The sequence below is a fragment of the Filobasidium floriforme genome (genome assembly GCF_021052385.1).
Source record: "Filobasidium floriforme strain CBS 6241 chromosome Unknown HD553scaffold_2, whole genome shotgun sequence".
NCBI classification, from domain to species: Eukaryota; Fungi; Basidiomycota; class Tremellomycetes; order Filobasidiales; family Filobasidiaceae; genus Filobasidium; species Filobasidium floriforme.
In genome coordinates this window covers 1,124,398-1,145,252 of record NW_025763623.1, presented here as the reverse complement: position 1 = coordinate 1,145,252, position 20,855 = coordinate 1,124,398, and the positions used below count along the sequence as shown (strand labels likewise).

The following is a 20,855-nucleotide window of genomic DNA, read 5'->3' as shown; positions in this document are numbered from 1 at the left end:
CTCCGCATCTTCTCAGTCCAACGACGCTCGCTCGCTTCATACGGTTTAGCATCCCCCCCTTCAATCCCAGTGACACCGTCGCCGCTCATACTGAGGTATTTGTCACGGACATCCAAGTCGAGTCATACCAGATCCTATTCGAGGCTCAAAGATGACTGTACGGTGGATCTGATCATCGATCGAGTTCACGAACACAGCACCAGCATAAAGCATAGCTCCGACACAGCCTCGACGAAGATATAGAGATGCAGCGATCGCCTTCCCGTCATCGAGTCACTATCCCTCGCCACCAATCATCACCATCCCTAAACCCAATACAGTCAAGTATCATCCCTCTCTGAACATCCTGTCCGAACGGACTCGACTCCAAACAGTCATCAATTCGACCACACAACCGATCCATACCCCACAGTTTCTAGACACTAACCCAACGACCGGACATCCAACACGATGGGACTTCCTTGGTCACACTGGAACTCTGCCCCCGTGCCCGAACCTCGACCTCAGACTGACCCGTTGGACTCTGCGACGTTCTACCACCCAGCCATGCTCAAGCGGGTCGTCAAGGTCAGTCTTCCGCTTGTCATATCTCAAACGATCTTTATCGATCGAGGATGGTACAGCACTGACATGTCCCGTCATCGATGATCGCAGGACTACGTGGAAGAGGCCACCAACTATTCCCCCGATTTCGCTGGGGAGGAACAGTTACAAGCGATCGCTCAATACTGTCAAGCTCCGTCAGTCTCGCGTTTTCACATGGACGGGCATGAGGCTGATCTTGAATGCTGGATTTGGACGGAACAGCGAGTTGTTGGAGATCGTGCTGGACGTATTGAGCGAACGGATGAAGTGCGCCTGGCCCTGGAACATCAAGGTAAGTCGAGCGAAGTAGACCCCTCTTCTTTCGTCGTCCACTTACTGATACCCACTTCCACTCATCCTCCAGTCTCTGGACATCCTTCACTACCTCCTGCAATCCGGTCTGCATCTCCCTCGAACGCAACCTCGCTCCCGAACCATTCTCTCCACTCTCCAGAATCTCTCTCAGAACCCTACTAATGATCCCGAGGGCACTGCGGGATACGTCAAGGGGAAAGCTGGAGAATGTCTGGTCAGCGCTGGACATCTGCCCGGATCGACGAGCATGAACGGGCTGAACGGATGGGCTGGGTTGAACGGGGCTGCAAGTGGATCTAGGAGCGGGGGTTCGGACGGTTTTTGGGGCTTCGGGTGGGGTCGGAACAAGGATCGCGAATGGGAAAGGGAGAAGGAAAAGGAGAAAGAGAGGGAACGTCAACTCGCCGCGGAACAACTAAAGAAACAGAAGGAATGGATGGCTTATCAACAAAAGCTGGAACAGGAGGCTGCTGCCGCGGCTTCGGCTTCCGCTTGGAAAGGGTTAGATAGGCCTAAAGGGTGGAAAATCGGGTCGACGAGCAAGGTCGGGGGCAAAGCGTAAGTCTAGGTTGTTATGCATCTTTGTTGGCTGTCAGCGATAGGAACAGTGGCTGAGTATATGAAGTCGATCGCTTAGGCCCGCTGCGGCAAACCCGTTCGAGTGGAAAGAGCCGGCAGGGACTTCGGCCTGGGTCACCCCACTCAAGGACGGCAGGGGCTTCTCATTCTCGACAACCACCGTGACCGAAGGGTAAGTCACCGGAATGTCCCCTGGTGATGTTCTTCCCGGGTCAAAGGCTGATCTTTTCTTGTTTTGTCTCCATGTAGACCCCCATCCGCTGATCACTTCCAGCAACACCAAACCAATCACGCTTCCTTACTCGAGGAGACGTTGAAGAAGAGAAGATAACGATGGCATACTTATTTGCCATCCTAGACCGTACCATTCAGTTCTGCATCGTCAGATGTCATTCATATTCGCTTTGGGGTTTCTTACACTCCGTCTCCCATACCCTCGCATGTGGAGAAAGCAAGCCGTGGGCTGCCGATTATCGCAATTTGTATGTATTCGACTGACATGATGATACAAACTGTCGCCACCTTTTTTGGCAATCACAACATGACCCGAACATGTTCTTGTACATCTAGTTGGTGGCTTTGCCGGCGATCACACTCCAGGGGTGATCGATCTTGCCGGTCTGAATGGCCTGGATTCGGTCAAGGACGGCCTGAGCGATGTTGCCCAAGCCGGAAGGTCCTACGGGTACGGGGATATCGGTGCCCTCGTAGCCGATGCTGTATGGACATCAATGGGAGCTGTTAGTCACTATGCTCGAAAGGATAAAGCGCCTCGAACACTTACTTGTTGACGGCGCTGACAATGGCAGCGGTACCGCTTCCAAACACCTCCTTAAGCTTGCCTTGCTTCTGGTATTCGACCAACTGGGGCATGGTCATGTGCTTCTCCGAGACGACAAAGTCGGACGAAGGGAGACCCTCGACCTGGACCTGGCCGGCGGCGTGTTCACGGCAGATGGTCAGAACGCTGTACGTCACAAGAAGTGCGTTAGCAAGGCGTCGCGATGAAACTAGTCTCGCTCGACTCACCTGTCTCTTGTCACACCGGGCAAGATCAAATCCTCGAGGGGCGGGGTGATGAGCTCGGTCTGGCCCTTTTCGTTCTCGATGACGACAAAAAGGTTCATCGTTCCGACCTGCGATGTGCGACACTACGATAAGCAGACCGCATCTCGCTATATGCCATGTGCGCCTGGTGCTCACCTCGGTCAAGTAGTGTTCAGGTCCGTGCAACCACAAGTTCTGAGCGTAACCCTGCTTGGCGGCTTCAAGCTGGGGCATGACGCCTGGCGAGTAGCTATAGCGTTATAGGGCCGATTTAAGCTGACTTGAGGTTTTTCATTCGAATGCAGGACGACGGGACTCACTTGGCTCCAAGCTTGTATGATCCAGTACCACCTCGCGACGCTCGTACATACTTGGTCGTAGCTTGCAACGAGACGGGCTTGAAACCGGCTGTAAATGCGAGGCGACGGTGAGCATCTCAGCAGACACGACCCTGATGTCAGTCTCGGAATGGACTGACTAGCATAGTAAGGCCCGACCTATGATCCGCGAACAAAGTCCCGATGAGTACCACAGCGACAGACAGGATGAAAGAGAAAGACCGCCTAACTCACGGGCGAACAAATGACGAACAGCTTGGCGTCCGAACTAGGGTGCACCCCTAGAGCGCTCTGTGTTCCGATCAAGGTAGGACCTGCAGCATCGAACAAAGCCAAGAAGAGTCAGCATGGAAGATTCAAACAGAAATCTCACGGCCAATCGAACAATGTCCGCCCAGACTTACGGATATACAGCGAGTATCCGGGCTCGCCAGGGATCCAACGGGAATCGAGGAGGACGAGCTTTTTGATAAGCTCGGTCAGTTGTTCACCGTCAAAGGTGGGCAGTGCGATCCTGGCGGCGGTCTGACGTAAGACGAGATCAAGGTGAAACCTGATGTCAGCACTCTTGGACAGCGTCTCTGATGCGATGTGAGGACTAAAACCAACCCTGTTCATCCGGTGCATGTTCATATCCGGTCGGAAGAGCCGGATAGTCCCATCTTCGCATCGATAAGCCTTCATCCCTTCGAAACTAATCAGATGATACGTAACAAAGAAGGTCTCAGCCGATTGTCTCCCGACTTCAAGGTCTCCTGGAATCGACATCGGAATGATTGGATGGACAAGTGCACTTACAGACAAAAGGCATAGTGGAACACGACGGAAGAAGGGTCCAAACTGAGAGGTCCGTCTGTCACGCGCAATCACAATAGCGCCAGTTAGACCAACCAAGTTTAGCAACCCACACCGGCTCTCTTCCCACCTCCACCTCATCACGCGGTCCAACTCACAAGTCTCGATCTTGGGTTCCGCCCAGCCGGTATTACTGTTCCAATCCACCGTCAACATGTGATCCGTGAACGTCTTGCCAAAGACGAGTTTCGAGGGCGGCAAGGGGGTCTTCGGAGTGGCGCTGTTTGTGATCTTGACTAGCGAGGCCTGTGAAGGGGAATCAAGCAAGGCGATACGACGCAGTCGGTATATGCTGGTTCAGTCAATGGACGTCTTCATTAAATAGATACCTGGGGAGAACTCACGTCAAGATCGGGCAGACTGATGACCTCTCCAGTCATGGGGTCTTGCTTGACCGCGCCCGTAAAAGTCGATTTGGCCCTTACGGCATTAACGGCCGCTTGCACAGGTCCCGCCGAGAGTGAAGACAGAGCGGGTCGCGCACCTGATGATAAGAGCGATGAGGGAATCCCGTTCAAGGAGGAGGTGGAATTGGTGGGAGAGGAAGCGATAGGGGCAACGGGAGCGGCGTTGGCATCGGCAATGTTACCCAGTCGAGGAGGGGTCGAGGTGGAGATGAACTCGGTCGGTCCAGGAAGCTTCGCAGAGGCTAGTCGAAGAGCTGATGAGAGTTGGAAGCAAACATGAGACAGTGTGAGCCGGACACTTCCGAGAACATCGTCCGAAAAAGACACCCCAAGCCTTGCTCACCCTCTTTAGCGATCTCTTCCCGGATCCCACCACCTCCGACCTCGAACACGACTTTCCCATGGGGTACCCTACAAGCCCAATACTCGAACGCCCCCTTTCCCTTTCCCATCCTCGTCTCGTTTCCCTTGACACAGACGGGCACGTCGGGAAAGACTCGCATCCAGCATTCGGCACCCTTGACGGCCTTGATCTTTCGCTTGACGGCGACTTCGGCAGATTGGAGTTGTTTAGCCGTGAGGCGGACGGAGGAAAGGAGGCGGAGACCGTAAGAGCCGAGTTGAAGCGTTGTTCCCTTGGTCGAACCGCCGGTGGGAAGCTGTAGCAGGTGGAACACAACGTGCATTCATTCAGCTCGCTGGACTTCAATGCATTGCTCAATAATCCTGCAAGTCAGACTCACAGCGACCCGGCCCTTGTGAGCTTTACGGTACTTGGTCCTTCGAGGTGCCAATTGCGACCTGAATCGCTGCTGTTGCATACCGACCTGCCATGTTGCGGGCAAGTTTTGGGCCGATAAAGATAGCGACGGTCGTGTGGATATCAGGGTGGATCGGGTGACGGTGGAACGAGCTTGGTTGAGGCTCGTGGCTAGACCTGACCGGAGCATGTTTACGGATTATGAAGACTATGAACTGCTGGACGACTAGTCTGTATGTTACAGGTCGGTCCAAGTCGATTGTTAATAACTATATGGTCTTGCAACACCTTCGAGTCAGATCGATGTGTGCGCTTTCGGATCAGAAACAGAGACGAGAGACGAAGAGGCGACGCGCATATTTATTGGATGGGATTGGGCTCAGGGAAAACGAATGTACACATCGATCATCGATCATCGTAATCGTCCATATACTTCGTATGATTATCGCTACATCATTCAGACCTCATCACACAATCCATCCGTACACCATGTCCGCTGTGTCTCTCCCGAAAGGTGAGTGAAGACAACGTCGATAACGGAGAGACCCCGCTGAAAATACACATCTCCGTTGTCGTCTCCAGGGCTACACCACCTCGAGAGCAACCTGCCCCATAAATTCGTCGGCAGGTGAGCTCTACGGTTTTCACAGTAGGCTAGTTCGACGATGTTCAACCCTATTCGTCCTCTTCCTCACAGGTTCTCACCTCGAGTCTTGCACAAGAAAAAGTTTGTCCAGCCTCACGACCGGATAGCGCGATGGAACATTCGTACAGGAGATTACGTCCGGCTCACCGTCGGTAAACCCGAGGACAAGTACGTCAATGGAAAGGACGACAAGGACGGCTGGAAGGTCCATCAGGTCACTCAGATCGATCTGGAGAGGAACAAACTCCGGTTGAACGGGGTCACCGTGAGTCTTCGCTGATCGAATTTGAGTGCAAGACCAATCGAAGTCGCCAACTAAATCAATGTTCCTCATTGCACGCTTTTTTTCCTTCTTGGGAAACCGGATTGACAGCAAAAAAAAGCGAACCAGATCCTTCGAGAGCTTCCCGCCGGTGCCGGAGAGACCGAGCGCAGGGAATTCGAGGGTCAACGGAATTTCATGAACGTCAGCCGACCGATCCATTATTCCAACGTCCAGCTCTGTATCGATCAAGGGAACGAAAAGGGAGGCAAGAGGTGAGTCTTCGCGATCTGCCGCTTCCTAAGCAGGAGGTCGTGTCGATGGCGGTATGATCACTGACGCACGAATCGTCTTTTGTCTTTCGTTCAGCGTTTTTGCGAGCCGGATAGCAACCTCGAAACCCGTCTGGGACAAGCGGATGCGACTCTACCGATACGATAGGTTTGCCGCCGGACAGATCAAGGGAGCCGAGGATCCGGATCAATACGAGATTGATGAGTCGAAGGGGTTGATCAAGATCCTTTGGCCGCCATTTGCCAAGGCCGAGACTATCGAGCGTGAGTCCCGGATGGCAATCCAGGTCAAGCGTCATTGATTAACGGTCGAACTGACTCTGGTTGGCTATTTGCTTTTGGTAGCCCTGGCAACGGATACGACGAGCGACGCTGTGGCCAAACGCACGGTCGCCCTCGTACCCGCCGATTCTATCTGGTCCAACTCCTCCACCGTACCTCTGGCCACCTCCTCCCGAGCACCCGTCAACAAGCTGCCTCGATCCATCTCGGACGCGTACATCAACTTGAACGCCAAGGCCGCCTCGGACCTCGATGCCGTTCCCGAGGTCCCCGTCGACGTGGATAGCATGATGCCGCTCTACCTCTCTGAGGAACTCTCACCCAGGTTCTCGAGGGCCAAGGCGACCAAGGGATGGAATTTGGCCCGGGAGGCCGAGAGGGAGGAAAAGGAAAAGTACGCCGCTCAGGCTGTACAACAGTGGCGAGAAGGCGGACGTGATGCAGGATTGGAGAGCACGCTCGCCAAGGTCGGTCTCGGCGGGGTGACAGTGCGAGGGAGGACGAGCAAAGAGGTCCGGGAGGCCGCGGAGAGCGATTACGAAAACGCCTTGTTCGAACGTTCGAGGATCGCTAGGATGGCCAAGCGGGCCGGAGGGAGGTTCGATGTCGTCAACGATCGGTGGAAGGTCGAGATCGACCCGGCCAAGCTCAAGAGGGACCAGAAAAAGGCAGAGCGGGCCAAGAGAAAGGAGACGTTTTTGAGGTTGAACAAGCTCACCGTGTGAGAGTTGAGAGGTCTGCATATACGATGATGAGATCGAATGATGACGGTTTCATAACAGATAACCTCTAGGTACGGGTACAAAAGTGATGTTCTTTCCATCTTGCATTACGTTTTCGTTTCGTGTCTATACTTCCCATGGACGACGTTACCGCAATTCTTCCTTGTCATTCTTCCTTGTCGCCCTTGCTCGTGTCAGCGTCCTTGTTCAACTCCGATGCGACTGACGCAAAGGTCGCGTCCCCCTCGCGAGCGTTCGTTTCTTTCAGTTCTTCAGCCGTGACGGCGTGGTTCAAGCTCTCCGCCCTCGTCCTCGGCTTTCGTCGCCTTACAGCATCATCGTTCGCATTCTCCAGGTAATTCGGGCTGTATTCCATCGAAGGCTGGTTGCGGGATGAATACGACGTACCACCGGCCCGTACGTCGTTTCTCGATCGACGAGTGTCGATGATCGCCAACACGTCGTCATAGTCGACATCTGCACCTCCCACTTCTTCAGTGTCGGATTCGGTCGGTGACAGAGGTGGGCTGCCGAGTTCACTTCTGGGTTTGGCGTTCCAGACATTGGGTCCTTTCGCTGCGGATCGACTCCAGCCTTTTCGAAACGTTCATACATTAGCCCGGTTGTCATCTTCCGGCCGACGACCGTCGGACTTACCGAATATCCGCTCGTCGAGCCACAACATGGGGTGCGACAAGACGGACGAGTCGGCGCTATCTCCCTTGCGATACATCATTCCCGGGTTCTCGCCAGTTTGTGGTACCGAAGCGGCTGGTCGAAGGCGGGACTAGGGGAGGAGATCGGTCAGCTTCGAAAAGCGCATGGTGGTGCGCAGATCTACCTACTTGGTGGAAGTTTACCCAAAGTTTCGGTCCAAAGTCATCTACAACGTGGACGAGGGTTCATCAGTTTGTCGCTCTGGTGAACTTGATGCGATTGCGTGCGACTAACTGATCACCTCGGACAGCTCGTTGGCGAGCGATTCTCGGGTTTTGCGCAATTTTTCGAGCTCTTTCTGACTTCCGGGCAACAAGGACAGGAAAAGTGGTCGTAATGATCTGCAGGGAAGGGGGATGAGCGATGATGTTCGGTGTAAGCAGGCAAGGATGTACTGACTTGAAGACATCCATACCGGCCTCTCCAAACTTGAGCGAACTCATCGCAAAAAACGGCATGATGATGAAAATCAGGGCAGGCATCGACTTGACGACCGCGGACGATGCCCCGTTTCGCCAGGCAAGCCAGGTCGCCAGGATGGCATACACGATGTAGAGAGCTGGAGTGGCAGCGAGCGAGAAGAGGATCTTCCAGGTCGCGATGACGTCCCTCGCCGCGATCTTGACACTGGATGCCGCAAGAGCCTCTGCAAGATGATATCGAAAATCAGCGCGCTTGCAGGGGTAGATAGAGGTGACTAGGTATATACCTTTGGCTTTAACTTTGCTGTACATCTTGGCGGGAATGAAGATGGGAGCGTGGGTGATAACGCCAGGCAAGGCCAAAATCGCCCATGCCAGCAGCAAGTTCGATCGGTAGATAAGCAACAATAGGTTCCTCAGTTTCCTCTGTGTAGTCGCGCGCTCGACCTGATGGTCCTTGAGCCCTAGATCACGCAATTTCCGGTTGTATCGTCGAACCTTGTCCGTGAGCCTGATCACCCTAGGCTCGTCTCGGTAGACTTGGTAAGCCTCGATGAAGCGCTTGGTCAATTCAACGACCTGTCCAAGAGTCCATTGTTGACCCGGAGACTTGTACAATCTTCGTCCTGCGTGAATGACCTATGGCCGCGGCGAATGGGGTAAGCTATGGTGTCAGTGAGAACCCCACGACCGGCCTACCATCAATGTTTCGGGATCCGGAGTTCGGATCGTGACGGCCTTCAATCCGTCGTGAATCATCTCCAATAATTTACCGCAACCTTCCCGCTTTTGTTCTCCGCCCTTGTCGAAGAGGGCCACCAACTCCCGAGGGACTTCGATGGGTGTCCCGAACTCGACCACGGCTCTCGATCTAAACTTGTGGGGATGAAAGTAGGAAAGTCCGACGGGTACGATCTTGATTTTGAGGTCCTTGTTCTGTGACATGGCTCCAAGCGCCATAACCGAAACCCCAGCCTTCAACGGCAACAAATCCGGCCGGTCGTGAGAACCACCTTCAGGGAAGATTCCGATGGTACCGTTCTCCTCCAAACGCTTGTATACGTGGCCATAGACCTCGTGTTGATCGACATAGGGAAGGGCCTTGAATGCCAGTCCAGGTTCTCCTTGAGCCTTCGCAGCCTCGCCTTCGCTGATGACCTTTTGGGTAGCTCGCACATCGGAAGCGCCTCCCTTTCCGGCAGAGATAAATTCTCGAGACAGCCTAAGATCCGAATTTCAGCGTGTCGTTCGGTGATCAGACGACTACTGGGGGAGACTTACCGAATCTCTGTATCGCTGATAATCTCGGCGATTTCGCCTTGAGCATAGCCCACATGTTTGGGTAGTACCAGCTGACCCCTAACGACACATTGCTTCTTGAACTGGGTGCCAACACCGATGATCCTCAACGGGTCCGACTCTTCGATGTATAGCTTGCCGACTCCCATCTTGGCCAGATCAGCAGCTCGAGTTACCGGAACTGGACGTCGGAGACGTATGGGTCAGCCATAACCTACCCAGATGTCGAAACCGGCACGACCTACTACTATCGAGCATCCTGATGAAAGCTCCAACGAACAGCCGTTTGATACTCTGTAAATACACAAGGATGAGAGCTTGAGCTTGGGACTTTGTCCAGTCCATTCTATTTTCGACTCACGGCCGCCGCTGCCAGGAAAGCCACTCTTCGAGGACATTCTCTTCGTACTTCCGACGACAGCAGTAAAGGATCCAAGAACTGTATCACAGGGGACATTGGTGTTGAGCCCCGAGTAAGAGCCAGGTTGAATCGGAAAGCCATACCTGATTATGATGCGGAGCACCGACAAAGATGACGGGACCTTCTCTAGGGATATTAAAGGTTCCGCGAGGTCTGCAGGGTAGAGACCAGCGAATCGAAAATCAGTCTTCCGTCTGAGATCGATAGAGGGTCCCGGGGTGAACGTACCGAATCTCTCGGAAAAAGATGTTGATGACCACCCTCCAGAAGAGGATGACCAGATCGTCTTCGAGATGAACAATCGTATGAGCTATTTAGCTAACGGGGTTCAAGCGCCTATACACAGCGGGAACTTACACATGACCCCAGCCATCTTGAACAGGATTCCCTCAACAAGCTATGTTATCGTACCAAGGATCGTACACTTCGAAGTCGTTCCAGCTCGAGCGTCTTCACAGATGCAACGTGGAAGGTAGCTGTCTTAGAGATGTCTATAGGTATGACGTATCACGGGAGGTCGTCTTTGAATGCGCGACAGAGCCGCGTTCGCCGTATAGTCTCTGATCTCAGATGGATCAAGTTGTGCCCGAGCTGAGAGACCTGTGTTAATGATCGCTGCGTAGTCGATTGCCGGCACACGATTACGAAAGGTCGACCTGCAGCTTGATATGACACTTTGACCCTTCAGGACCGTATTTAATCGCAAGTCCAAGCTCTCGAGGCTCGAGGTTGATGGACTCCCGGGGGGATCGCGCGATGCTTCCTTAAAACCTGGCAAACGCGTGAGACCCGATCGATCATCCCTCGTCCCGCGATCTCAGAGACAGCGACGGGGACGGTTCCCGTATTCGACCTCGCAAACATGAACGATTGATAGATCAGTGGTCGTTGCCTTTGCAACCTCGACCTTCTCCGCTAGCTCCTAGATAATCCGTTCATAAGTCGCTAGAAAACTCCTCAAAATGTCTTACGTTATCGCTGGACGAGCTATCAAGGTCAGTCCCCGTCGAAACAGGCACAATGTTGGCAATGACTGAAAACCAATTCACTTGCCCTTGATGAATACAGAACGAGTACCTGTATGTTACTGTTACCAACCCAGGTTATCTTCAAGAAGGATCACGAGGGATACTGACCGCTGCTACTCCTCCGGATAAAGTGCTCTTGGTACCATTCTCTCTACCGCTGCCATCGCCATGGCTTCGAGCGGTGGAAGCAAGGAGGCTCCTGCTCCCGTTGCCGAGCAGAAGAACATCGAGACTGGCTCCAAGTGAGTATCAGTCAGCTCCTCTATCGACGCGAGGCTACGAACGGAAGGAAGTTATCCCGGGGAATTGCGTGTGGTCGCCGTGACGACTGGCTTGTCGAGAGCAAACGGCTAGGGATCGCCGGATAAATGGTATGATGCCGTTAAGCAGAAGGTTTCATGGGCAGGTCGACGTCAAAAGGAAGTCGCCGGGTTCAGGGTGCCGAAGGAGCAGGCCAGAGAGGAGACTGGGCACTTAGTTACAAACATCCAGGTCGTCGAGGACCGGTCGTCGCTGAACCGTCATTCCCCAATACATCGGACCCTGTCTGTCCTCTGCCTAGCTGGACATCCGCACGCTGCTTCAATCGTAAACTCGTAGACACGTTACTGATCTGGCGACTCTTCTATGGTTGACTTTTTGTGACACGCCGAATTAACAGGGAGGAGGAGGACTTGTGAGTCTAGGATGCCCCGTGAACGCCCCCACCTTGTGGTTGACTGACACCGGCTCTATTTCGCTTGCGCACTTTAGCATCAAGCAATTCGTCGCCGAGGCCGAGAAGGATGCCAAGCCCGCAGCGCACTAGAGCGACGGCACTCATGTAGAGAAAGGAGCAGAACATGCGACGTGTATGGAATGAATGCATGTCGATCAAAAAATGGAAAATACATCGAACGCCATTGGTTTGGAATGCGAGATCAGTAGCATGCGAGGCATCTGGACACGAGGGGCGGTGTGTGGTAAGGGATAGACGAGCCCGACCTTCTGAAATTCACGGACGCTGCATCGTCTCCTGTACTGCGGCCCACCTACGATCTCGTTATTGAGGCTTTCTTCAATCCTTGCTGGACCACTTCAGCCATAAATGAGAGAGCCGCCAGAACTCTATCATGATGCCCTTCGGTGGACGTGAGCGCGGCTGTAGTGGGTAGAGTTGTGTGTGCCGAGGCGTACCAAGAGCCGTGCTATCGTCTGTATTCAATGGCAAAGAGAGTTTCTCCGGACCTCGAGCGGGCGGGTGGAACCTTCGGGTATCATTCTGTGGAATCCATTGCGATATCCATCGCATCTTGAGGCTCTTGGTCTGTCCTCTGTAGGGTCTGCGTTAGTTGTCAATTCACAGGTAGACACCCCCGTGATCATGGTGTCAGACTCCGGGTCGGCATCGGTGCCGTTCAATCCAGATCTTTAATGGTTTCGAATCGGTTGACGGTTTCCTATTGGTGATCAAGTTGCAACATCATTTGTTCCGCAACAGAGACTTATTTTGTCAAGATCATCAAGAATTTCAAGCAACCAGTTCACCTCTCAACGTTTTCTGGAGTTGCTACTGCGCACATGGACCTTGTCCAGGCATTCCAAGACATCAGTAGCCGATTCTGCGTTGGTTCGACCCTCCAAGATTCAGCAAACATCATCTTACAGAATGAGGCCAGTACTTACATGTCCTTCGATCCGTTTGAGGCAATGATGAGGTGGAGTAGACAACGGTCGTGATGGAAGCCGCATTGGGAAGGGTTTTCTGTCTAACGGTCTCTACTCTCTTAGTATTGCCAAACGAATGTAATCTGCCACGATTGCTATCGGAGCGACTCCGACTCTTGCAGACAAAAGGAGGAAGCGAGTCGCTGTTGTTGAATCATCTCATATATTTCTTCTTGCCTTCCCATCGCATGAGGGCTCCAAGCGGAAGCTCAAGGTGAGGTCTCTTGGCCTTTGAGGCAGTAGCGGTGGTAGCGAGTGGTTCATCTTCCACCTCCTCGTCCTCGTCCTCGTCCTCGTCCCTCTCTTCCCAATCTTCCCATCCAAACCGGCTCTCCCCTCCGTCCTGGTATTCCTCTATAGAGTTGGTCAAGAGATAGCGGCACGGACCGCCATGAGTCATACTTTCACTGTTAGATCGAAACCTCCATACTCTCTACGGTTACGCTCCGGTTATCAAAGGAACTCAAGGGATTGACCGGTTCATATCGGTGGCATACGATAGAGCGGCTAAAGAGACCTCCGGTTCTACGATTTCAGTGGCCAAACTATCGTGGCGCGCAGAAAACGAGATTCCGTAGAGATCGCGGTTCAGCAAATACAGCTTTCGCTGTCTCCAATTTTGTTGCAAACATATGGGCGAGCTCCGAATCGGTTCTGGCCGCTCTTTGTGCTTTCTTGGCGACTGCCAGGAAACGCGGCAGATGAAGGATGAGCTCGAGCGTGTCCGTAAGAGATCGTGCCCTGAGCGCGATCGCACATACATCGCTGTCGCAACGCAACTCTGAATACATACACGTTCATCATGGAATACCACTGATTTGCCTGCTAAGGAATGACAAAAGTGCTACAGTGAAGGCCACAACAGATCCTTGATAACTTCGTCCGCCGCTAGATGAAACGTGGAATGCTGCGACCCGTTTGCGGGGACATCGCGTCACGTGAAAGTCTGATTTGGGAAAGTCGAGCGGGCCGGCACCGACAAGATTCAACGATCAACGACGATCATCATGATCAAGCCTGCAACAATTCAACAACTTCTTAAACGGAAAGCGTATCAGCACCAACAAGTCAACTCTTGCAATCTACGATCATGCCTCTCTACGAACTAGTCTGTATTGCCGCCCATGTTCCGCCACCAAACGTGAGCTTTCGACAGATAGACTCGGGTGTTCAACCGACGATGGGAGGACTCAACTGACAACCTAGTACTTTATCTAGCGGGAACTGCACCAGCTCATCACCAACTTGTCATCACGAGTGATGCGAACAGGAGGGGTCGTGCGGGATATCAGAAACCTCGGTTCAAGAACGCTACCGATGCGGATGAGGAGGCACCAGCAGTATTACACGGAAGGAGAGTGAGTAATATGCAATTGGGTTGGGCTCAGCCTGCGACTACGGCAGCCACCTGCGGACTGGCTTCTATGCGAAGAGACTGGAGCTTTGAAGGACAAGATCAGGGTCCTGCTGAGATGGAAATCGTTCGGGAACGCCAGGCAGCAGTACCACGCTTATGGCTTGCTGCCCATGTATGGCCGTATCGGACGGACTTGCCCATTCTTTTAAAGATAGGCAAGCGATCCATCTTGTCGAGAGCATATGATGGGAACATAATGCGGCCACTCCACGACACAACTTGATCTTCTGGCTTGGACAGTTTGCAAGACTTTTTGCCGGATATCTCGCTGACATCGAATTTCTCGCTTGTCACAATCAGCCACTTCAGCATGCTCTTCGATACTTCACCCCCTGTGCTGGCAACACTGAACGAGAGCTTGAAGAACGACCCGGGTGTCATTCGGTAAGCCTGTTCCGAGAGCCGTTCTATGTGTATGAGATGATGCTGATCATGATCTCGCTCATAACAGTTGGACGATGCTGAGAAAGGGAACCACCATGTATGCTTCGACCATAACGTCGCTCCTTTCAACCACATACTGACTATATTCTTGTCTGACTCACAGTAAGGACCTTGTGCCAAAAGGAGAGTTCACTGTCAAAAGTCAATCGAATGGGCGGGGAGGCTTCTGAGCGGTACTGCGAGACTAGCAGACATCATCGGCAGTTTGTAAACTAATTCATCCCCCGCCTTCCGGGTTGTCTATTGTCCATCTTAATTCTGAGTGTACGGATAGCTTCAACACCTTCGCATCTCATCGCTTCTATAGTCTGAGATTAGCGAGCTCGAGGCAGGTTCTGGTGATTACCTAAGCAAAAAGCTGTCGCGCGATTTGACCTGAGATCCCTCGTCGTCGGTTATCCCAGATTGGCCATTCGCTGGTCCGGGACTTGTCAATTACGATGACCATGTCGATGTCTATGTATGCTATGCAGTTTGTGCTGACACTTGCTCTACAAACTCGATCACTTCGTCACGCTAGATTGTCTGACCGGTTGGCCTTCCTCAAAACTCTTTAATCCTGCCGGAAAAACACGACTCAAGATGGCTTCTCACCGAACGGCAAACTTCGAGGACAGGCCTTACATCGACCCTAACCCCCTTCCTTCGTCGGTACCCCATGTCGACGAGCTGGGCGTGACCAGTGCCCCGTTGAAGAGTGCTTCGTTTGCGATCGGACAATACTGCAAGGATGTCAACGGTGCGTTGCGTCGTCAGGAACCTCTGGGCCGGAACCGGAGCTAATGATCTCGCTACCGGACCCGCTCGTCATACCAGAGGACTTTATGCTTTGCAAGCAAGAGAACCGAGATCCGGCTCATTGTCTGAAAGAAGGGAGAAAAGTGACCCGATGTGCAGCAGAAATGTAAGCAGTGACGGTCATACCGCGCTATGTTCGCCTCGACGGGCAGCCGAAGCTCATCTCGAATGAAATCCATGTGACAGTATTACCAAGATTCGAGAAAACTGCAACGCCCAATTTGAAGCTCATTGGCAATGTCTGGAGAAGAACAACCAGGTAGGTATCTTGAATCAGCTTTGGTAAGGTCATTCTGGCGATCATGCCCGCTCATGCCTGCATTTACGCTTCCTCAGTACTACCAAGCTTGCCGAACACAGGAAGGAGCGCTTAACCGATGCCTAGCGGACAAGCTTGTACGTCTCATCGGCGGAAGGAGTCTTTCTCTTACGCCCTCGTCTGAAATTTGACCTTGCCTTCCTGCCTTTCTTGCGCCTGCCAGGGCCTGAAGAAGGTTATCCCAGGGTCGCCAGAGGGAGAGGTCCCTGTGCACGAAAAGAAGAGCCCTGTCTTCACCCGGGTGCAGAAATAGATGGGAGAACGGGCCTGGACGCTGGTTCATGCATGTAGACGGCAACTTGAGAGGTCAAAGTTAGCATGGCAATGGGACAACGGGACTGATGTATATGTCGAGGGGAAGATCTGGGATCGATATCGATTCGTGTAATATGATCGCTTCTGGTGCTCGTTAGCTGGCAAATGCCTCTTTACTGGATAGCAGAGAAGAGTGCTCGCAACAGCAGCTAAGTAGGTTCAGAAGGCCATGTCGATCTTTCAAGGTCGCAGTAGCGGGATCGGAAGCCGGCATGGCTCGGCAGCGCGTCTCTTCCATATCTTGTAAGACTGAAGACGATCCTAACTGAATCGGCCCATCATCTCTACCTGCATTCGGATTCTGTCTTCTGAAATTGTTCTAGCAGCCACAAAAAACATCGCCTACTAAGCTATCGGCAGCTTCTAGCATACATCATGTCGCAGTCTGGGATGCCACGGGCTCCTCTCAAGGCCGGTTGGAAGCGGTCTCCTACCGGGGAGATTGTTCGCGATCTTTCGCCAGGCGTTGCATCACCACGAACACCACCAGTTGAAGGCAGTGCAGGGAAGAAGGGCGTGTGGCAGAGTTACAATTGTGAGTGTACCATCTCAAGTCGGCTAAAGAACTCGGTCTGATTCGATGCTATTTTCAAGCACTTGCACCCCGAACCCGAATGTACATAGGAACATTTGGGATGGTTATCGCTCTTGCCGGGATGTATGGCGAACAATTCTTCCTTCCGGAGCCTACGACACATCATACGACGACTGGTGGCCGGAGCGATGTTCTCATCGACGCCAAGGATGGAGAGAGAGTTCCGATCAGCTTACGAATGGTGGACAGAAAGGCCACTCGAGGGGATTAAGGCGAGGGGTGACGGCCTGCTGTACCAAATATTAGATGCGTCGAGGCGATCAATATCGATACCCATGTAACAATTGGAGAACACTACTGTCTCTAGCCTGAATCAAGCCGGATTCTGCCCTTGCTCCCTCTTGACACGGCTGACGGAAGTTGGGTTAGGCTTCCTCGGCTCCGATGTCGAAAAGATCAACAAAACAAGCCGATCACGTACGGTGCGGATCGCGCAGAAGCTCGAACATATCCATAACAACGTTCAGAACCCTAACTCTCAGCTTGTACAACTCATTCAGTGCAGTAGCCTCTGAACGCATTTGCTCTCACCTGCTTGGCACTGCTTTACCGACTTCACGAGAGCATGACGAGTCATTGAGCTTGTTCGTCAACATGGATACCCCGTCAAGACTCACAGGAAGTCACGAACTGCGATCACGCCAGACTTATGAAGTGGGTCATTCAATGGATCTCAAGGCCCAGACCTGAACTCGTTACTGACCGTATAACATTAAATCCCAGACACCTCCTTCTAGCTATCGTCCGAGTAGAATGTCGCTCGATGGCTCGCGGCAGCATCATGCTGGATCTTCTCGCTACAGTTCTGCTTCCCCCTCATCGTTCCACAACGAACCTGACGACTTCCGAACACGCTTGAACCGATTGAGCTTGCAAGGTAGCAGCTCAGCTTCTCCCCTAGCGAGAAGCTCGTCACTGAGGTCTCGACCTGGAGGCGGAGTTGCCGATGTTGGATTGGGGAGACGGTCTACGATCTTGGATGGATCCGTCCGAGCTGTGCGAACTGGATACGATTTCGACAAGCGAGACACGGCTTTACCTAGAAGGGATTCTCCTTATCGCCCTTCAACGTCATACTCCCGGCATTCGGAGCACAACGGTCTTCACGAAACCATGAATGGTCAGCATGGCTCACCAAGCGAAAGACGATATCTGCGAGCAAGTCCTGAATCTTCGCGCTCGCACCGGTCGAGCGCCTATTCCTCCCCGAACGACACCTCCCCGTCAAGGACGCCTACTCCTACCGCATCTGCTGCTCTTGATGGATACTATCCGACCAAGTCTCGCAAAGCTCACGGTCACGACGATAGGCGCAGCGGCCGTCATGGGGCCGACGAGCTGTTATCCAGTGGGGATGCATACAGGTCGTCCAGGGACAAGGGCGACGGCAGCAGCGCAGGCAGGAGCGTATCGAACAGCACAGTCCGAGACTTTGGCGGTCAGGACGATGACACCTTGACATATCGACTCGAGAACAATCGGCGATCGCGAGCGAATGCAGACGATCGACCGATTCGTGTGTCTAGTCCAGCGGACAGAGATCACCTATTCGACCGCAGCGAGCTGCGAGTAGACGCATCTCGTACCTTAGCCTCGTCCCGCTCTTCCGTACGACACGGAGTTGCCCAACAACCAGATCCGGAGGACGAGATGCCTGCTGAAGCAAAGGTTGATATGTGGATGAGGAGCGGGAGCGGTCGCCTGGGATCCGGGGATGATCCATCGAGCAAGAGAAGGGCTGCTCTACCAGCCGAGTTCCGTAGCGACATGGTTCGTACCCATGGGAGCACTTCCGTCCGAACATTCGATCCCGATACTAAAGGCTATTTCTTCTTCCGCCACAGTCTACCCCTACCCGCCCCTCTACCATAGAGCGACATCAGCTTCGATACGATACGGCTTCTAGACACTCAGACTTTGGGTCTCCTTCCATCAGCGCATCGGTATCTGGCCGCTCTCAAGACAGATCTGGGTTATCGGTGACTGAAGCTTCTAGCCGCCGCGACCTCAGGAGTAGCACCTCACCTTCTGGCTCGATGATGTCAGGGTCCAGCAGGTTAACAAGCATATCGCGCGCAAGCCCCGTCTCAGAAACCCCTGAACGATCTCGTCCTCAGAGCACTATCTCCACTAGCAGTATAGCGGACGAGAACGATCTCGCTGAAAGCAGACGCAGACGCAAAGAGCTCTTGCAATCCTCTTCTCAGCAAACGTTGCCTAGGACGAGCTTGCACACTCCCGCTAGATCAACAACGATCGACTCGGTCCGTGGAATGGACGAAACCCGCAGGTCTCACGCCTTGATCTCATCCGAACCTCGTGCCCCTTCTCGAGCCAGTCGTCACATGCGACCCTCGACTTCCATGTCCTACTTGAGGGACATCGAGGAGCCGAAGATAGCCCCAGCTCATCTCCGTCTTCACCGACAAAGCATGGTGTACTTGCCAGCTCGTCGGGACGATGGACTCGATGGTCTGCCGGACAGCCCGTTGGCTCGATATCAGCGACCATCAGAATCTTCATTTCAAGCCGCTCGAAATAGCGGTCCATTGGGCACGTCACAATCGTCCATCTTTGAAAATTCACACGCCATCGGTCGAGCGCCATCTCCAACGCGATCCATCATATCCACGGCGACATCGACCCGGCCTTCCACCCGCGGGACGCCAAGCCGGGTCGCTATGACTCGCCTGCAGGCGAAGCTCCGCAAATCGTCGGACGAGCGTAGCAAAATCATGCTTGAGGCTTGCATCAGGCTATTGATGTCGTTGGGCGCAAGTGATCGAGCGAATACCCAGTCCTCTGGCAACGATGTTGCTGGCCTGGCCAAGAATGTCCAGAATGTGGCGACGACAGCCGAAGACGTCCACATACGCTCGGATGCAGCCTTGAGCAAGATCAAGGATCTCATCGAGCAATGTCTCGAGGTCGACCCGGAGCAGGACGCTGATGACGATGGGGAGGCGGCTGTTGTGCTCGTCAATGTCCAAGCGGGTCTCGAGGAAGCCAAGGAGATTTTGCAGCAACTCAGCAAGAGCGGGATTGAACTCATCGGTCTCCTGACCCTGGTCTTTGACGGTCTACATGGGCATCAGCTTTATGGCTCGACCAGGAACGATGAACAGGTACAAAGTGTGCCGCAAGACCAGATAATGCCTGTCAGCAACGATAATTCGCCAGGTGTGGAGCGAGATACTGTCCGAAATGAGGAGGTGCGTCGATGCGGTACCTAGATTCAAGATAGACCGCGAAGCTGAACTGCTCGTCTTAGACCGACACCACACCTCGACCGGAGCAGGCCGAGGTCTTCATGCAGGCTGAAGAACCAGAGGGCAATACAGTTGAGGCGACAGTCGTGATCTCACCCTCCGCTGTGACCGCCCTCAGTGCAACCGGGGAGCCGGAGTCTCCATCAACTGTCCAAGTAGAAGCCAAGGAGGATGAAGATTACGTGAAAATGGAAGACCATGATCTTCCGCTGAATATCGCTACCGCCAACGAGGACGACGCGGCACGCATCCCGTTCCCAAAGCAGACTTTCGACACACCAAATGAAGACGTGACCGTCGAGCTTGCGGCTTCGATGTCTAGCTCGCCGGTTCAATCTTCAACAACGCGAAACTCTGTACGAAGTCGAAAATCGTCATCTAGCGCTTCAATCCTCTCCATCCGTGCGAGACCCGATACGATGTTCAAGCCTGGAACGCCGACGACCGCGGTGAGCGCCGTGGTCGCCAAGTCGGCTGCGGGAACGATGGACCCTGCCGGGAACCCACCTGGATCTCCACTCCCGAAGACCGAAGAGCTCGTTAGCGAAGATGATTACTTTGCCGAGCATCGAAGGACAAGTACAGGGTCTGCGGGATATACGCCTCGAGAGAACGAGCAAGATGATATGCAGGCGGGCGCGGGTGACAAGGATGCGCTGCTAGTGCGACCTGCTTACGGGACGGCTAGTCAGAGTTTGCGGGAGATCCATAAAGCCAAGTAGATGGAGCAAGTACACGAGAGTAGATTGAATATCGTCGTAGCAGAATATATTACAGTATCGAAGCCTGAATGTATATGATACTTGGTGCTTGATGCAGCCTCGGTTGACCTTGGTGCCCGCTTACCGCGCGGATACGGAGATGGGGTGACGTTAGGCTCGGCACTGGGCCGGATCTCATGAGAAAAACTGTGTCAGAGTCATCTTTCATCAACCTTCACTTGATTTCAATTACATCGTTCACAAGCTCACCAGCCAGCAATCTGGAGACCCTGTATCGAATCCTTGCCAGGG

The 20,855-nt window shown here is 53.3% G+C and overlaps 9 protein-coding genes across 9 annotated transcripts; 6 read left to right on the top strand and 3 right to left on the bottom strand.

The window, feature by feature from the left end:
- The first annotated feature begins 396 nt into the window (after positions 1 to 396).
- On the top strand, positions 397 to 2,020 carry HD553DRAFT_360718 (uncharacterized protein). Its single transcript, XM_046183961.1, has 6 exons — positions 397 to 567; positions 655 to 740; positions 808 to 877; positions 950 to 1,458; positions 1,538 to 1,651; positions 1,729 to 2,020. Exons 1-6 carry the CDS (start codon positions 451 to 453, stop codon positions 1,808 to 1,810), a joined length of 978 nt encoding a protein of 325 aa, XP_046039783.1. The 5' UTR covers positions 397 to 450; the 3' UTR covers positions 1,811 to 2,020.
- Positions 2,021 to 2,045: 25 nt separating this feature from the next.
- HD553DRAFT_327757 (aminotransferase) lies at positions 2,046 to 4,099 on the bottom strand (the record flags this gene model as incomplete). Its single annotated transcript, XM_046181836.1, has 12 exons — positions 2,046 to 2,196; positions 2,264 to 2,446; positions 2,509 to 2,615; positions 2,683 to 2,776; positions 2,847 to 2,934; positions 3,005 to 3,023; positions 3,099 to 3,178; positions 3,269 to 3,389; positions 3,474 to 3,558; positions 3,663 to 3,717; positions 3,818 to 3,965; positions 4,064 to 4,099. The coding sequence occupies 12 exons, from the start codon at positions 4,097 to 4,099 to the stop codon at positions 2,046 to 2,048; spliced, it is 1,167 nt and encodes a 388-aa protein (XP_046039782.1).
- A 204-nt stretch (positions 4,100 to 4,303) lies between these two features.
- On the bottom strand, positions 4,304 to 4,962 carry HD553DRAFT_264673 (ribosomal protein L10e/L16; the record flags this gene model as incomplete). Its single annotated transcript, XM_046177446.1, has 3 exons — positions 4,304 to 4,380; positions 4,470 to 4,785; positions 4,870 to 4,962. Coding segments are annotated over 3 exons (486 nt in total), but the record flags the coding sequence as incomplete, so codon positions are not given.
- Positions 4,963 to 5,375: 413 nt separating this feature from the next.
- HD553DRAFT_339063 (uncharacterized protein) lies at positions 5,376 to 7,094 on the top strand (the record flags this gene model as incomplete). The annotated part of the gene is made up of 6 exons (XM_046182405.1): positions 5,376 to 5,400; positions 5,469 to 5,514; positions 5,584 to 5,797; positions 5,906 to 6,069; positions 6,164 to 6,351; positions 6,433 to 7,094. 6 exons carry the CDS (start codon positions 5,376 to 5,378, stop codon positions 7,092 to 7,094), a joined length of 1,299 nt encoding a protein of 432 aa, XP_046039780.1.
- Positions 7,095 to 7,582: 488 nt separating this feature from the next.
- On the bottom strand, positions 7,583 to 10,457 carry HD553DRAFT_102141 (uncharacterized protein). The gene is made up of 12 exons (XM_046176375.1): positions 10,308 to 10,457; positions 10,179 to 10,236; positions 10,034 to 10,076; positions 9,891 to 9,968; positions 9,775 to 9,823; positions 9,512 to 9,710; positions 8,930 to 9,452; positions 8,518 to 8,869; positions 8,208 to 8,454; positions 8,043 to 8,149; positions 7,937 to 7,974; positions 7,583 to 7,878 (listed from the first exon to the last, which is right to left on the bottom strand). Exons 1-12 carry the CDS (start codon positions 10,321 to 10,323, stop codon positions 7,699 to 7,701), a joined length of 1,890 nt encoding a protein of 629 aa, XP_046039779.1. The 5' UTR covers positions 10,324 to 10,457; the 3' UTR covers positions 7,583 to 7,698.
- Positions 10,458 to 10,722: 265 nt separating this feature from the next.
- HD553DRAFT_304683 (uncharacterized protein) lies at positions 10,723 to 12,218 on the top strand. The gene is made up of 5 exons (XM_046179045.1): positions 10,723 to 10,945; positions 11,019 to 11,029; positions 11,110 to 11,220; positions 11,640 to 11,654; positions 11,732 to 12,218. Exons 1-5 carry the CDS (start codon positions 10,913 to 10,915, stop codon positions 11,784 to 11,786), a joined length of 225 nt encoding a protein of 74 aa, XP_046039778.1. The 5' UTR covers positions 10,723 to 10,912; the 3' UTR covers positions 11,787 to 12,218.
- Positions 12,219 to 13,728: 1,510 nt separating this feature from the next.
- On the top strand, positions 13,729 to 15,030 carry HD553DRAFT_304678 (uncharacterized protein). Its single transcript, XM_046179044.1, has 5 exons — positions 13,729 to 13,826; positions 13,904 to 14,043; positions 14,403 to 14,486; positions 14,554 to 14,583; positions 14,650 to 15,030. Exons 1-5 carry the CDS (start codon positions 13,776 to 13,778, stop codon positions 14,714 to 14,716), a joined length of 372 nt encoding a protein of 123 aa, XP_046039777.1. The 5' UTR covers positions 13,729 to 13,775; the 3' UTR covers positions 14,717 to 15,030.
- HD553DRAFT_304677 (uncharacterized protein) lies at positions 15,013 to 16,255 on the top strand. Its single transcript, XM_046179043.1, has 5 exons — positions 15,013 to 15,285; positions 15,363 to 15,450; positions 15,531 to 15,603; positions 15,681 to 15,740; positions 15,827 to 16,255. Exons 1-5 carry the CDS (start codon positions 15,129 to 15,131, stop codon positions 15,914 to 15,916), a joined length of 468 nt encoding a protein of 155 aa, XP_046039776.1. The 5' UTR covers positions 15,013 to 15,128; the 3' UTR covers positions 15,917 to 16,255.
- Positions 16,256 to 17,062: 807 nt separating this feature from the next.
- HD553DRAFT_304673 (uncharacterized protein) lies at positions 17,063 to 20,776 on the top strand. The gene is made up of 4 exons (XM_046179042.1): positions 17,063 to 17,227; positions 17,297 to 18,343; positions 18,418 to 19,785; positions 19,845 to 20,776. Exons 1-4 carry the CDS (start codon positions 17,168 to 17,170, stop codon positions 20,562 to 20,564), a joined length of 3,195 nt encoding a protein of 1,064 aa, XP_046039775.1. The 5' UTR covers positions 17,063 to 17,167; the 3' UTR covers positions 20,565 to 20,776.
- The last annotated feature ends 79 nt before the right edge of the window (positions 20,777 to 20,855 follow it).

What these genes read in the sequence shown, in the direction of transcription:
- HD553DRAFT_360718 (XM_046183961.1), top strand. Translation starts at nt 451, where the DNA reads ATGGGACTTCCTTGGTCACACTGGAACTCTGCCCCCGTGCCCGAACCT. An exon ending in AGCAAGGTCGGGGGCAAAGC is followed by an intron (nt 1,459 to 1,537) that starts GTAAGTCTAGGT and finishes TCGATCGCTTAG; the next exon opens with GCCCGCTGCGGCAAACCCGT. An exon ending in ACAACCACCGTGACCGAAGG is followed by an intron (nt 1,652 to 1,728) that starts GTAAGTCACCGG and finishes GTCTCCATGTAG; the next exon opens with ACCCCCATCCGCTGATCACT.
- HD553DRAFT_304677 (XM_046179043.1), top strand. Translation starts at nt 15,129, where the DNA reads ATGGCTTCTCACCGAACGGCAAACTTCGAGGACAGGCCTTACATCGAC. An exon ending in ATACTGCAAGGATGTCAACG is followed by an intron (nt 15,286 to 15,362) that starts GTGCGTTGCGTC and finishes TCGTCATACCAG; the next exon opens with AGGACTTTATGCTTTGCAAG. An exon ending in ACCCGATGTGCAGCAGAAAT is followed by an intron (nt 15,451 to 15,530) that starts GTAAGCAGTGAC and finishes TCCATGTGACAG; the next exon opens with TATTACCAAGATTCGAGAAA.
- HD553DRAFT_304673 (XM_046179042.1), top strand. Translation starts at nt 17,168, where the DNA reads ATGGATACCCCGTCAAGACTCACAGGAAGTCACGAACTGCGATCACGC. An exon ending in GATCACGCCAGACTTATGAA is followed by an intron (nt 17,228 to 17,296) that starts GTGGGTCATTCA and finishes ATTAAATCCCAG; the next exon opens with ACACCTCCTTCTAGCTATCG. An exon ending in ATACTGTCCGAAATGAGGAG is followed by an intron (nt 19,786 to 19,844) that starts GTGCGTCGATGC and finishes TGCTCGTCTTAG; the next exon opens with ACCGACACCACACCTCGACC.
- HD553DRAFT_304678 (XM_046179044.1), top strand. Translation starts at nt 13,776, where the DNA reads ATGCCTCTCTACGAACTAGTCTGTATTGCCGCCCATGTTCCGCCACCA. An exon ending in CCCATGTTCCGCCACCAAAC is followed by an intron (nt 13,827 to 13,903) that starts GTGAGCTTTCGA and finishes TACTTTATCTAG; the next exon opens with CGGGAACTGCACCAGCTCAT. An exon ending in CAGTATTACACGGAAGGAGA is followed by an intron (nt 14,044 to 14,402) that starts GTGAGTAATATG and finishes TGTCACAATCAG; the next exon opens with CCACTTCAGCATGCTCTTCG.
- HD553DRAFT_304683 (XM_046179045.1), top strand. Translation starts at nt 10,913, where the DNA reads ATGTCTTACGTTATCGCTGGACGAGCTATCAAG.
- HD553DRAFT_102141 (XM_046176375.1), bottom strand. An exon ending in CATCAGGATGCTCGATAGTA is followed by an intron (nt 9,711 to 9,774) that starts GTAGGTCGTGCC and finishes TCCGACGTCCAG; the next exon opens with TTCCGGTAACTCGAGCTGCT. An exon ending in ATCAGCGATACAGAGATTCG is followed by an intron (nt 9,453 to 9,511) that starts GTAAGTCTCCCC and finishes TTCGGATCTTAG; the next exon opens with GCTGTCTCGAGAATTTATCT.